This window comes from Notolepis coatsorum, assembly GCF_963971535.1.
Source record: "Notolepis coatsorum genome assembly, chromosome: 15".
NCBI lineage: Eukaryota > Metazoa > Chordata > Actinopteri > Aulopiformes > Paralepididae > Notolepis > Notolepis coatsorum.
The window spans coordinates 23424836-23437716 of record NC_140179.1 but is presented as its reverse complement, the minus strand read 5'-3'; the positions used below and the strand labels follow the sequence as shown (position 1 = coordinate 23437716).

Sequence of the window (12881 nt, the reverse complement as noted above, 5' to 3'; positions counted from 1 at the left end):
AGTGTTGCATGATACAGATACTAGAAAGGTATCTCGATACCCAGCTGTTAAAAACGGTTCAATACTCTTTTTATTAGTATTTATTTGTATTTATTGGTTTAAAATACACAGACAGTGCATATTAAGGAACATTTGACTGTAAATATGCCAGTTTAGCCAAGTTGGCTAATTTTCAACTGTAGTCTCTGGGGCAGGTGACATGAGCACAACAATAATTAAAACACAGTAGGAATCAATATAGGTTACAATACACTAAAATACATACAAATAAATACATTAAAATGCAACCCCTCAGTTAAAAAACATAGTACAATAATTAAAACACAGTAGGAATCAGTATAGGTTACAATACACTAAAATACATACATTAAAATACAACCCCTCAGTTAAAATGGTCGCACACTTGACCATCTCTCAACCATGATTTTAAGTTAGTTTTAAATGAGATGTAACTTTGATACTCCCTATTTGATACTCAGTATTAGTATCAATACTTTTAGAATAGCCTGATGCTGTATTTTCTATGAGTTGAGTGGATGCATGACCAGAGCACTAGCTTTAATAATAATAATAATAATAATAATAATAATAATAATAATAATAATAATAATAATAATAATAATAATTATTATAATAATAATAATAATAATAATAATAATAATAATAATAATAATATATTTGATTTGTAGGGCGCTTTATAGTTGTGGAGCAAATCCCAAAGCGCTACATTGTAAAAGAACATAGAAGCTATCAAGAGAGTAGAAATGTCCACACCCCTACTGTATACGGGCACATGTTTTGTTTCAGACTTGAGAACACTATAGAAGAAAGCTCATTTGGATATATAATAATAATAATAATAATAATAATAATAATTATTATTATTATTATTATTATTATTATTATTATTATTATTATTATTATTATTATTATTATTATTATTATTATTATTATTATTATTATTATTATTATTATATAATTAAATAATAATAATAATAATAATAATAATAATAATAATAATAATAATAATAATAATAATAATAATAATAATAATAATAATAATAATAATAATAATGCATTCAATTTCTAGTGCACTCTACATTTGGAAACCAAATCTCAGAGTACTTACAGGGTAAAAACATAGACTTTAAAAACTAAGAGAAGGCTTTTTTGAAGAGGTATGTTTTTAGTCCTCTTTTAAAGGAAGCAGTGGTCTGTGGTGCTCTGAGGTAAGTCAGGGAGGGCATTCCACATAACATAACACAAACATTGTCTGTGGAGCAGCTTCAGATTCTGTACCTGATGGCATCACATGTTAGAGTCTCACCTGTAGCTCTCTGGTTTGTGTCTTTGGAAGAGACAGTAACACATGTTCACAGATACAGTATTGACTGAACTCTCCTAGGAAATAACATGTTAGGATTATTAATTTGGGTTCTGGTCCCTTTGAAGTGTCAAGCACTCGATTCCCTGCACTCTGAGTGGGGATTTCAGATACATGCACATTTATCATCAATTATGACACATTTTGTGAAAGTCACATTTCGATAGCAAATGCATGTGTGAGTGTGAGTGTGTGTGTGTGTATAGAAATCAAATCTTGATAGAAAATGCGTGTGTGTGTGTGTGTGTGTGTGCACGCTTTTTGGTTTGCTCTATGCTCAGATAGACAGTATACACATGGTTCGCACAAGGTTCTTGAAGTGCTTAAAGTGCATGATTTTTTACCAAAAAAAGTCAAGGCCTGGAATTCCTTGAAAACAGCCCATTTTTTAACAAGGTGCTTAGAAAGTCGTTGAAATTCAAATCAACCATTCGCATTGAAAGTTTTGTTCATCCATTATAAAATTGTTCTGAATCAAGAAAATGCATTTTTTAATTTAAAGTGTAACTAATTGTCGGAAATTGATTTTAAGCCATAACTATTTGATCCGGGTTTCTTTTCTATAAAAAACTGCATTTAAAAGTGAAGTGTATCCTTTTAAATGCCCTTTTAAAATGAAAAATAGTGCTTTGCAAAGTACTTGAAAGTCCTTGAAGTCCTGGCTGAGCGTCTCGCTCTGCTTACTGAGATATCATAATCTCCAGCACCTACTGTGCCCGTGGAAACTTAACACATGCACCCACCTGCACGTGACCACGCCACTTCCGTGCGTGCCTCTACAATAGGCAGGAAGTGGTCACGCTTACACCCTTCCAAGTTTGAATTCCATACGCGGAAAACATCCAAGGGACCTCAGATGAGCTATCAGGTGTATGGGGGGGAACGCATACAGAATCCCGGGCGGCCACGGATACATCAAGAAGGCATCCACCCCCAGAGAGGGGTTGTCCTTCCGACTGACCGAGAACCACAAGGGGCACTGGTGGGACTGTCTGCTCGCAAACAGGTCCACCGAGGCCTCCCCGAATCGGTCCCAGACCTGTCTGACTATGTCTGGACGTAATCCCCACTCATCGGGGTGAGGACCGCCCCGCGACATCACATCTGCACCCACATTTTCCCTGCCGGGGATGTGGAGAGCCCTCAGGCTGCGCAGATTGAGAGACGCCAATAGCCAGAGCTCGACCGCCGCCCGGTGCAGACGGGGGAGTGTACTCCTCCCTGTCTGTTGATATACAACGCTGACGTTGTGTTGTCCGTCCTGATCAAAACATGCTCGCCCACCACAAGGTGGCCGAGCCGATTGAGGACTAGAAGCACCGCCTTCAATTCCAACACACTGCCAGCCGCACCCTACTGCGTCGGTCCGACACGTCCCCCCCATCCCGCGAGGGAGGCGTCGGTGAACACCGTGACGTGTGATAGCCTGCTGCCCATGGGGACCCCGCTGGTGAGGGCCCCAGGCCCCTCCCAGTGGTTGAGATCCCCCAGTACAGACACGGGAACCTTCAGCCGCTTCCACTTGTCTCTCACAGGGTCTATTTTCATACTGAAAAACCACCTCTGTAACCTCCTCATGAAGAGGAGGCCAAGAAGGACCACAGGTTGAGCAGATGCCATCACACCGAGCAGGCGCATCATGGACAGCGCCGTAACCGTCCTGCCAGGACAGAACCTCCCGAGCGCGCCGAGAATATCCTCCCGCCGCCGCTCTGAGAGGGTTGCCCTCATGGACCTCGAGCTTAGAACCAAGCCCAAGTACTCCACCCGTTGACTGGGAAGAGGGGTACTCTTCTTCCAGTTCACAGCAAAACCCAGACTGGTGAGGAATTCCACCACCTGCCTGGTATGAGACCTGGCGATCTCCTCTGTCCGGCTGAGGACCAGAATGTCGTCGAGGTAGAATACAATTCGTATCCCCTGATGACGCAGAGGTCCCAGCGCGGTTTCCACGCACTTGGTGAATGTGCGAGGAGCCAGAGAGTAGCCGAACGGAAGCCTCTGGTACTCGTACGCTATGCCCTGAAACAGAAAGCGTAGGAATTTCCTGTGAGGAGGGAAGATCGGGATGTGAAAATACGGATCCTTCAGGTCTATGGAGGTGAACCAGTCTCCCACTCTGACAGCGCTTAACAGGTGTTTGACGGTCAACATTCTGAACCTTCTCGCCACAATCAGCCGATTGAACGCAGACAGGTCCAGTATAGGTCTGACACCTCCCGATTACTTGGGCACCAGAAAATACCGGGAGTTAACGCCACACATCGCGTCCTCCCTTGGGACCACAACGATGGCCTGCTTCGCCACCAGAGAACGAATCTTCTCGGCCAGGGCTGTCACTGCCGCGGACCCTGACAATAAAGTCTGTACCAAACCCGAAAAATGGAGGGTGGGGTTGTTCAAACTGTAACACAAGCCCCATCTTCAGCGTTCTCTCCACCCACTTCGACATATGCCACTTCTGTACCCATATGTGGTGATAATCCCAAAGCGCACCCGCAGTCAACTGGCGCTGGTCCGCCAGGAACCGCAGATAGGTGGCCCGGTCCCTCCTGCTGTACGTTGTCAACCCTGGACTCGCCAACCGCGCGAGCAGGGTGTCTCGCGGAGCCGGGATATCGCACCCTGACTCTACCAATGAGGCAATCGCACCCAAGGGGGGACCCCGACGGGCCGGTCTGATACGGGGGGAGCGGCCATCACCCCTGGTGACATCTTCCCGGCATAACCTGCTGAGGACAGCCTGCTCTGCAGCTGGACATGCATGGTGTATGGTCCCCACGCTGCCCGATAGGGTGAGTTCCCACACACCGTAGCCCTGTAGTGATATTACTACCACCCAAATTACGCGTGCCTGACTGACCACCGCCGGACTTCCGGCCGGGGGAGGCACTAACGTAATACCCGGCCTGGCGAGGGCGGGGCTGGGGGAACCCACGCTACGACCTCCTGGGCCTAGGGTTCCCCCCCTGACAAAATTTTTTAGATACAGGGAACCCTGCTCTGTCGACAACATCAGGCTCACCAAACACAGACGCAGGACGTGTGGTGTGGGAGCGGCCTGACAGCACAGCATTCTCATAGACAGACCCAGGCCTAGCTAGCAACTGGGTGTCAGCCCCTGTCTCCATGAGAAGCGATATGTGGGGCCGCTTGTGCTTCACTGGAAGAACGCGGCCCGCAGCCAAAGGGGACAAATCAGAGCCCTGAGTCCCGTAGTGTAGCGGGGGGGGAGTAACCGGAGAGCGTGCTAGACACAGCTAGATGGCAACGGTTTTTCAGGGCGTGCCCATCTAACATAGCCGATCCCTCGGCCACCGAGGCTGTCGGCCTTGTGACCACCTGTTCTCTTTGTGTCCAGGTCATCTCAGGCGGGGGACACATGGCCGCTGGCCGGGGGCCTCGCCGCAGCCGCTGGCGAGGCCGTGCTCTCACCTCTGGCTGCGCGGTGTGGGGCGGTGTGGAGCCCAGGTCAAATACCGCCCGCGCCCCTGCGGACAGACCAAAAAGTCCATCCGTGGAGGGGAGCCCTGAGGAGGGGAAGTCTCCTCTCCTCCTCAAGGGGAGATTGCTCCAACCAAAGATGCCTGTGAACAAGCGTTGACAGCATCCTAGCCCTCCCTGCGGTTATAGCTTGCGGCTGGGTCAAAAGCTGAATAACCTCAAAAACCTGTGCAATGTTTTTGACATCGGCTGGCCCTAAGGCCCCACCACCGACACCATTTTGGACAGGTAAGCAGCAAATTGAGCAATGTTATTAGTTGCTGCTAAATTCTGTCCCACGGCGGTATAAGCTTCATCAGCCCTCTCAGCCACCTGCCGGGCCGACTCGCCCTCCGACGTCGGCTTCCGGATGGGATACCGTTCAACCATGACAGGGCAAAGAACCGATGCTACCTGCTCCTCTAACCACGGCACACCTGTCCTGGGCCCTGTCGTCAGCCCATCCACCTGTGTAAAGGGTAAATAAGCCTCAGCTAAACCCCCAACATTAGACACCGATTGACCGTCAGCAATGAAATGGTTAAGAGGAGGGAAGAGTGGAGACAGCCCCGGACATGGGACATGGGACATGGGACATGGGAACGGTGCCCCAAACACTTTAGCATTAGCATCAGCTGCGCACGCTAGGATACTTGGAAAAACATTCAACAATGAGTCATGATGACCACGTTTATCCAAATACTCAGCCCCCTGCGCCAATACATCGCCCGGTCGTCTCACGAGACAACAAGCAGTATCGAATATGCCAGTACCAACGCCTGTCGGCGTAGGTCCTACCTGAGCACGGCGTGGCTCGACTGCCAAGCGCCGTGCGTAGCCCATCGGCCCGCTGTCAAGCGACGAGGAAAGCACAGGATAGGACCGCCGTTCCATCTGGAGAGAAGGATCCGGGGGCTAGCATTCTTCTGGCGAAAGCCCAACATTGCGTAATTTCTCCCTACACTTCATAACAATGTTCCACCTGGTTGAAGTGCATATGAGCAGCTTCCGCGGATGTAAAATAATGAGGAAGGGTGTAAGCGTGACCACTTCCTGCCTATTGTAGAGGCACGCACGGAAGTGGCGTGGTCACGTGCAGGTGGGTGCATGTGTTAAGTTTCCATGGGCATATCTCAGTATATAACCAGATCATATATAACCAGATCCCTAACCCTGGCAGTGTTAGTGCCACACTGAGCTCCAGGACCTCAGAGCTACATATCAATGCCTGAGTACAGCTCTTGAGACAGTGTCGGTGACAGCTCTTCATGTACCTGTATGTGTTGTATAGGGTGTACTCGGATCTAAAGGAGAGTCGGGATCAAGGGTGAGTTTAACTTTCAGTGGTTGGAACGTTTAGTGTTCATTTTGACGGAGCCTGGTCTCCTTATCATTGCTGTTTTTTCAAGACACAAGCCAACAAGACAAGGTTTCAACCTTTTATAACAGACAAGGTTTCGACCTTTTATAACAAGACAAGGTTTCGACCTTTTATAACAAGACAAGGTTTCAACATTTTATAACAAGACATGGTTTCGACATTTTATAACAGACAAGATTTCGACATTTTATAACAGACAAGGTTTCGACCTTTTATAACAAGACAAGGTTTCGACCTTTTATAACAAGACAAGGTTTCGACATTTTATAACAGACAAGGTTTCGACATTTTATAACAGACAAGGTTTCGACCTTTTATAACAAGACAAGGTTTCAACCTTTTATAACAAGACAAGGTTTCAACCTTTTATAACAAGACAAGGTTTCGACATTTTATAACAAGACAAGGGTTCGACCTTTTATAACAAGACAAGGTTTCCACCTTTTATAACAAGACAAGGTTTCAACCTTTTATAACAAGACAAGGTTTCAACATTTTATAACAAGACAAGGTTTCGACATTTTATAACAGACAAGGTTTCGACCTTTTATAACAAGACAAGGTTTCAACATTTTATAACAAGACAAGGTTTCAACATTTTATAACAGACAAGGTTTCAACATTTTATAACAAGACAAGGTTTCGACATTTTATAACAGACAAGGTTTCGACATTTTATAACAAGACAAGGTTTCGACCTTTTATAACAGACAAGGTTTCAACATTTTATAACAGACAAGGTTTCGACATTTTATAACAAGACAAGGTTTCAACCTTTTATAACAAGACAAAGTTTCGACTTTTTATAACAGACAAGGTTTCGACATTTTATAACAAGACAAGGTATTTTATAACAAGACAAGGTTTCGACCTTTTATAACAAGACAAGGTTTCCACCTTTTATAACAAGACAAGGTTTCGACATTTTATAACAGACAAGGTTTCGACATTTTATAACAAGACAATGTTTCAACCTTTTATAACAAGACAAGGTTTCAACCTTTTATAACAAGACAAGGTTTCGACCTTTTATAACAAGACAAGGTTTCGACCTTTTATAACAAGACAAGGTTTCGACATTTTATAACAAGACAAGGTTTCAACCTTTTATAACAAGACAAGGTTTCAACCTTTTATAACAAGACAAGGTTTCAACCTTTTATAACAAGACAAAGTTTCGACTTTTTATAACAAGACAAGGTTTCGACCTTTTATAACAGACAAGGTTTCGACATTTTATAACAAGACAAGGTTTCCACCTTTTATAACAAGACAAAGTTTCGACTTTTTATAACAAGACAAGGTTTCAACCTTTTATAACAAGACAAGGTTTCAACCTTTTATAACAAGACAAGGTTTCGACCTTTTATAACAAGACAAGGTTTCAACATTTTATAACAAGACAAGGTTTCAACCTTTTATAACAAGACATGGTTTAGACCTTTTATAACAAGACAAGGTTTCGACCTTTTATAACAAGACAAGGTTTCAACCTTTTTTTAACAAGACAAGGTTTCCACCTTTTATAACAAGACAAGGTTTAGACATTTTATAACAAGACAAGGTTTCCACCTTTTATAACAAGACAAGGTTTCCACCTTTTATAACAAGACAAGGTTTCGGTTTCAACCTTTTATAACAAGACAAGGTTTCAACCTTTTATAACAAGACAAGTTTTCCACCTTTTATAACAAGACAAGGTTTCCACCTTTTATAACAAGACAAGGTTTCAACCTTTTATAACAAGACAAGGTTTCCACCTTTTATAACAAGACAAGGTTTCAACCTTTTATAACAAGACAAGGTTTCGGTTTTGACCTTTTATAACAAGACAAGGTTTCCACCTTTTATAACAAGACAAGGTTTCAACCTTTTATAACAAGACAAGGTTTCCACCTTTTATAACAAGACAAGGTTTCCACCTTTTATAACAAGACAAGGTTTCCACCTTTTATAACAAGACAAGGTTTCGACCTTTTATAACAAGACAAGGTTTCGACCTTTTATAACAAGACAAGGTTTCAACCTTTTATAACAAGACAAGGTTTCAACCTTTTATAACAAGACAAGGTTTCGACATTTTATAACAAGACAAGGTTTCCACCTTTTATAACAAGACAAGGTTTCAACCTTTTATAACAGACAAGGTTTCCACCTTTTATAACAAGACAAGGTTTCGACCTTTTATAACAAGACAAGGTTTCGACTTTTATAACAAGACAAGGTTTCGACCTTTTATAACAAGACAAGGTTTCGACCTTTTATAACAAGACAAGGTTTCGAACTTTTATAACAAGACAAGGTTTCGACATTTTATAACAAGACAAGGTTTCAACCTTTTATAACAAGACAAAGTTTCGACTTTTTATAACAAGACAAGGTTTCAACCTTTTATAACAAGACAAGGTTTCAACCTTTTATAACAAGACAAGGTTTCGACCTTTTATAACAAGACAAGGTTTCAACATTTTATAACAAGACAAGGTTTCAACCTTTTATAACAAGACATGGTTTAGACCTTTTATAACAAGACAAGGTTTCGACCTTTTATAACAAGACAAGGTTTCAACCTTTTTTTAACAAGACAAGGTTTCCACCTTTTATAACAAGACAAGGTTTAGACATTTTATAACAAGACAAGGTTTCCACCTTTTATAACAAGACAAGGTTTCCACCTTTTATAACAAGACAAGGTTTCGGTTTCAACCTTTTATAACAAGACAAGGTTTCAACCTTTTATAACAAGACAAGTTTTCCACCTTTTATAACAAGACAAGGTTTCCACCTTTTATAACAAGACAAGGTTTCAACCTTTTATAACAAGACAAGGTTTCCACCTTTTATAACAAGACAAGGTTTCAACCTTTTATAACAAGACAAGGTTTCGGTTTTGACCTTTTATAACAAGACAAGGTTTCCACCTTTTATAACAAGACAAGGTTTCAACCTTTTATAACAAGACAAGGTTTCCACCTTTTATAACAAGACAAGGTTTCGACCTTTTATAACAAGACAAGGTTTCCACCTTTTATAACAAGACAAGGTTTCGACCTTTTATAACAAGACAAGGTTTCGACCTTTTATAACAAGACAAGGTTTCAACCTTTTATAACAAGACAAGGTTTCAACCTTTTATAACAAGACAAGGTTTCGACATTTTATAACAAGACAAGGTTTCCACCTTTTATAACAAGACAAGGTTTCAACCTTTTATAACAGACAAGGTTTCCACCTTTTATAACAAGACAAGGTTTCGACCTTTTATAACAAGACAAGGTTTCGACTTTTATAACAAGACAAGGTTTCGACCTTTTATAACAAGACAAGGTTTCGACCTTTTATAACAAGACAAGGTTTCGAACTTTTATAACAAGACAAGGTTTCGACATTTTATAACAAGACAAGGTTTCAACCTTTTATAACAAGACATGGTTTAGACATTTTATAACAAGACAAGGTTTCGACCTTTTATAACAAGACAAGGTTTCAACCTTTTATAACAGACAAGGTATTTTATAACAAGACAAGGTTTCGACCTTTTATAACAAGACAAGGTTTCGACCTTTTATAACAAGACAAGGTTTCGGTTTTGACCTTTTATAACAAGACAAGGTTTCCACCTTTTATAACAAGACAAGGTTTCCACCTTTTATAACAAGACAAGGTTTCAACCTTTTATAACAAGACAAGGTTTCGACCTTTTATAACAAGACAAGGTTTCAACCTTTTATAACAAGACAAGGTTTCCACCTTTTATAACAAGACAAGGTTTCGACCTTTTATAACAAGACAAGGTTTCCACCTTTTATAACAAGACAAGGTTTCGACCTTTTATAACAAGACAAGGTTTCGACCTTTTATAACAAGACAAGGTTTCCACCTTTTATAACAGACAACAACAACACTTGACTTGGCTATCGTATGGTTGTTGGTCTACAATAGAGTCATTACATTAGATTAGATTAGATTCGGGCGGCCGGGTAGCGCAGCAGAATAAGCGTCTGTCTACCACCACAGAGCCAGTGGGATCGAATCTGGCTGTGGTGCCTCTGGCTTGGCCGACCGTCCATACTAACACAATTGGCAGTGTTAGCGGGTGGGAAGCCGGCGTGGGTGGGTCCTGGTCGTTGTAAACAGCAACTCCTACAGTTCGGTCGGGGCGCCTGCACAGCAAGAGAAGGATCTGGGAGAGGTAGTGTGACCTTCCACGCGTTACACTCTCCCAGTGAGAGTCCGTGCTGCCAGGTGAAAAGAAGCGGTGGGCTGGCTACACATGTGTCGGAGGAAGCATGTGATAGTCTCCGCCCTCCCAGACCGACGGTAGGGGGTAGAGTGCGCAACGACCAGGAAGGGGATTGGGAATTGGCATAACGACTAACATTTGGATGGGAGAAAAATGGAAAAAGAAGGGGGGAAAAGATAATAAAAAAATAAAGAGAAAAAAAAAGATTAGATTAGATTCTAATTAATTGTCATCATGCAGCACAAGTACAGTACAAGGAAAATAAGTTTGGCATCCAACCAGAGTGCAAATGTAACAGTAAAGTGCAATAGTAATATACAATGTACAGGTGATTAAACTGGGTATAAACTATATGAATTAGTAATACTGAGTAATAGTGCTCAGATGTATGTACAGAGTTGTAGTACTAATGTATAAAGACTAGGGGTGTAAAGGTACACGTATCCGTACCGAACCGAACCGTTTCAGTGTGTTACCGTACCGTACCGAACGGCTGTGTAGTGTACCGAACTAATACAACGGTATGTTAACCACTAACGACCGCCCACCGGGGGCTGTTTTTTTCACAATCTAATATAATTAATAAAAAAAAATAAAAATAAAAATCAATTATTAATTTCAATATAGAATATTCGTTGACAGCCCTACAAGTACAATTAGTTACTGCACACTACATCACCCCTGAGTGGAACATGGAAAGCCAAACTTTCCCCCACTGTACCGAAAACCCGTACCGAACCTTGACTTCAAAACCGAGGTACGTACCGTGGTTTTTCTGTACCGTTACACCCCTAATAAAGACCCTATGGTAGTAAGTCATACTAGCCAGCAGCGTAACTAGTAGGAGTAGATAAGGGATAGGTACAGATATAGTATCTACCGATATGTAATAAGGATTATATTGTGGATATATATATATATACAGTATTATTGTACATGCTATCATACAGAGTTATAGGTTATATGCGGATGTATAAATAGGTAAATAGAAGGATTATATGCAGGTATATTCAGACAGATATGGATATAATGTATGTGTGGTAAATATATAAATGTACATTAAAATATGATACAAATCATTGGATAGCACAATCTGCAAATAGAAGGTTTTGCACTATGTATTGTTTGTCCTCAGGTGTTATTATTTGTGTTATTATTTACTATTTGTGTCTTCTCCAGGGTGAACAAGGATCCGCTGGAGAGCCTGGCGAGAGAGGCATAAGGGTAAAGTCTTGTTGCTTTTGTATTCTGTACTAAAACCACCAGTAACATGCTCTAACACAGAAAACTGTCTGTTCTCTTCCTCGTATCCATCCCATAATCAACTAGGGTCCACTGGGGTTACCAGGCCGACCGGGTGACCTGGGAGAGAAAGGGGAGAGTGGGAGTGGCGTGTCTGTGAGTTCTTTCAATTCTATCATAGTCAATTATATTCTATATTCTAAAAGGACCATGATAAACCTACGTTAAACTGACCTCCTGGTCGCGTTAAGAAATTGGTAGCTTCTTGTCAAAGAGGCGGATGTGCACACTGCATTTCGCCGTGCATGGCGGTGTGAGTGTGTGTGTGCCCGTCGCCGTGCATGACGGTGTGAGTGAGACTAAATGTAAATTAGCATAGTAGGTAGTAAGCAAGGTACGTTTATAACTAGTAATATTTAAGTGCATAATAGTAAAAGACAGTACGAAGATTAGTATTTCGTAGGCTCTGCAGAGAGAGATGAGTTCATGAATGAAAACAAGGAAGACGCGCAGAGAGAGAGAGAGACGTGTGTTTTCTAAGGAGAGACCAGTTTGTTAGCAAGACCAGGAGGTCATTTTGGTTATTTGAATGAATGAGGTGTTTCTCTTTGTTTCAGGGGAAAGACGGCAAGAAAGGAGACAGGGGAGATTCTGTATGTTAACATAACTTAACCCTATCTATCTATCTATCTATCTATCTATCTATCTATCTATCTATCTATCTATCTATCTATCTATCTATCTATCTATCTATCTATCTATCTATCTATCTCTCTCTCTCTCTCTCTCTCTCTCTTCTCTCTCTCTCTCTCTCTCTCTCTCTCTCTCTCTCTCTCTCTCTCTCTCTCTCTCTCTCTCTCTCTCTCTCTCTCTCTCTCTCTCTCTCTCTCTCTCTCTCTCTCTCTCTCTCTCTCTCTCTCTCTCTCTCTCTCTCTCTCTCTCTCTCTCTCTCTCTCTCTCTCTCTCTCTCTCTCTGTGTGTGTATGCATTAAGTTTGTCTTACTGTAATGATTCAGTGACTTTTCTGGTTTCTAATGTTCTGTCCTCTGTTTTGTTTTGCTCCTGTGGCTTCTGTTCCAAAGGGAAAACCCGGACCCCCAGGAGAGGCCCAAGTAAACACACTTCTGTTACCGTTTCTTACGTCAAGC

At 42.0% G+C, this 12881-nt stretch overlaps 1 protein-coding gene across 1 annotated transcript in view; it reads left to right on the top strand.

Annotated features, from left to right (window-relative positions):
• Positions 1–12881, top strand: part of col7a1l (collagen type VII alpha 1-like) — a gene marked incomplete at its 5' end in the record, with an annotated part of 253304 nt that overhangs the window by 115786 nt on the left and 124637 nt on the right. The window contains 5 exons of the mRNA XM_084330929.1: positions 6159–6194; positions 11671–11715; positions 11821–11889; positions 12351–12386; positions 12816–12845. Coding sequence (XP_084187055.1) covers positions 6159–6194; positions 11671–11715; positions 11821–11889; positions 12351–12386; positions 12816–12845 — 216 coding nt within the window. The remainder of the gene's footprint in view (positions 1–6158; positions 6195–11670; positions 11716–11820; positions 11890–12350; positions 12387–12815; positions 12846–12881) is intronic.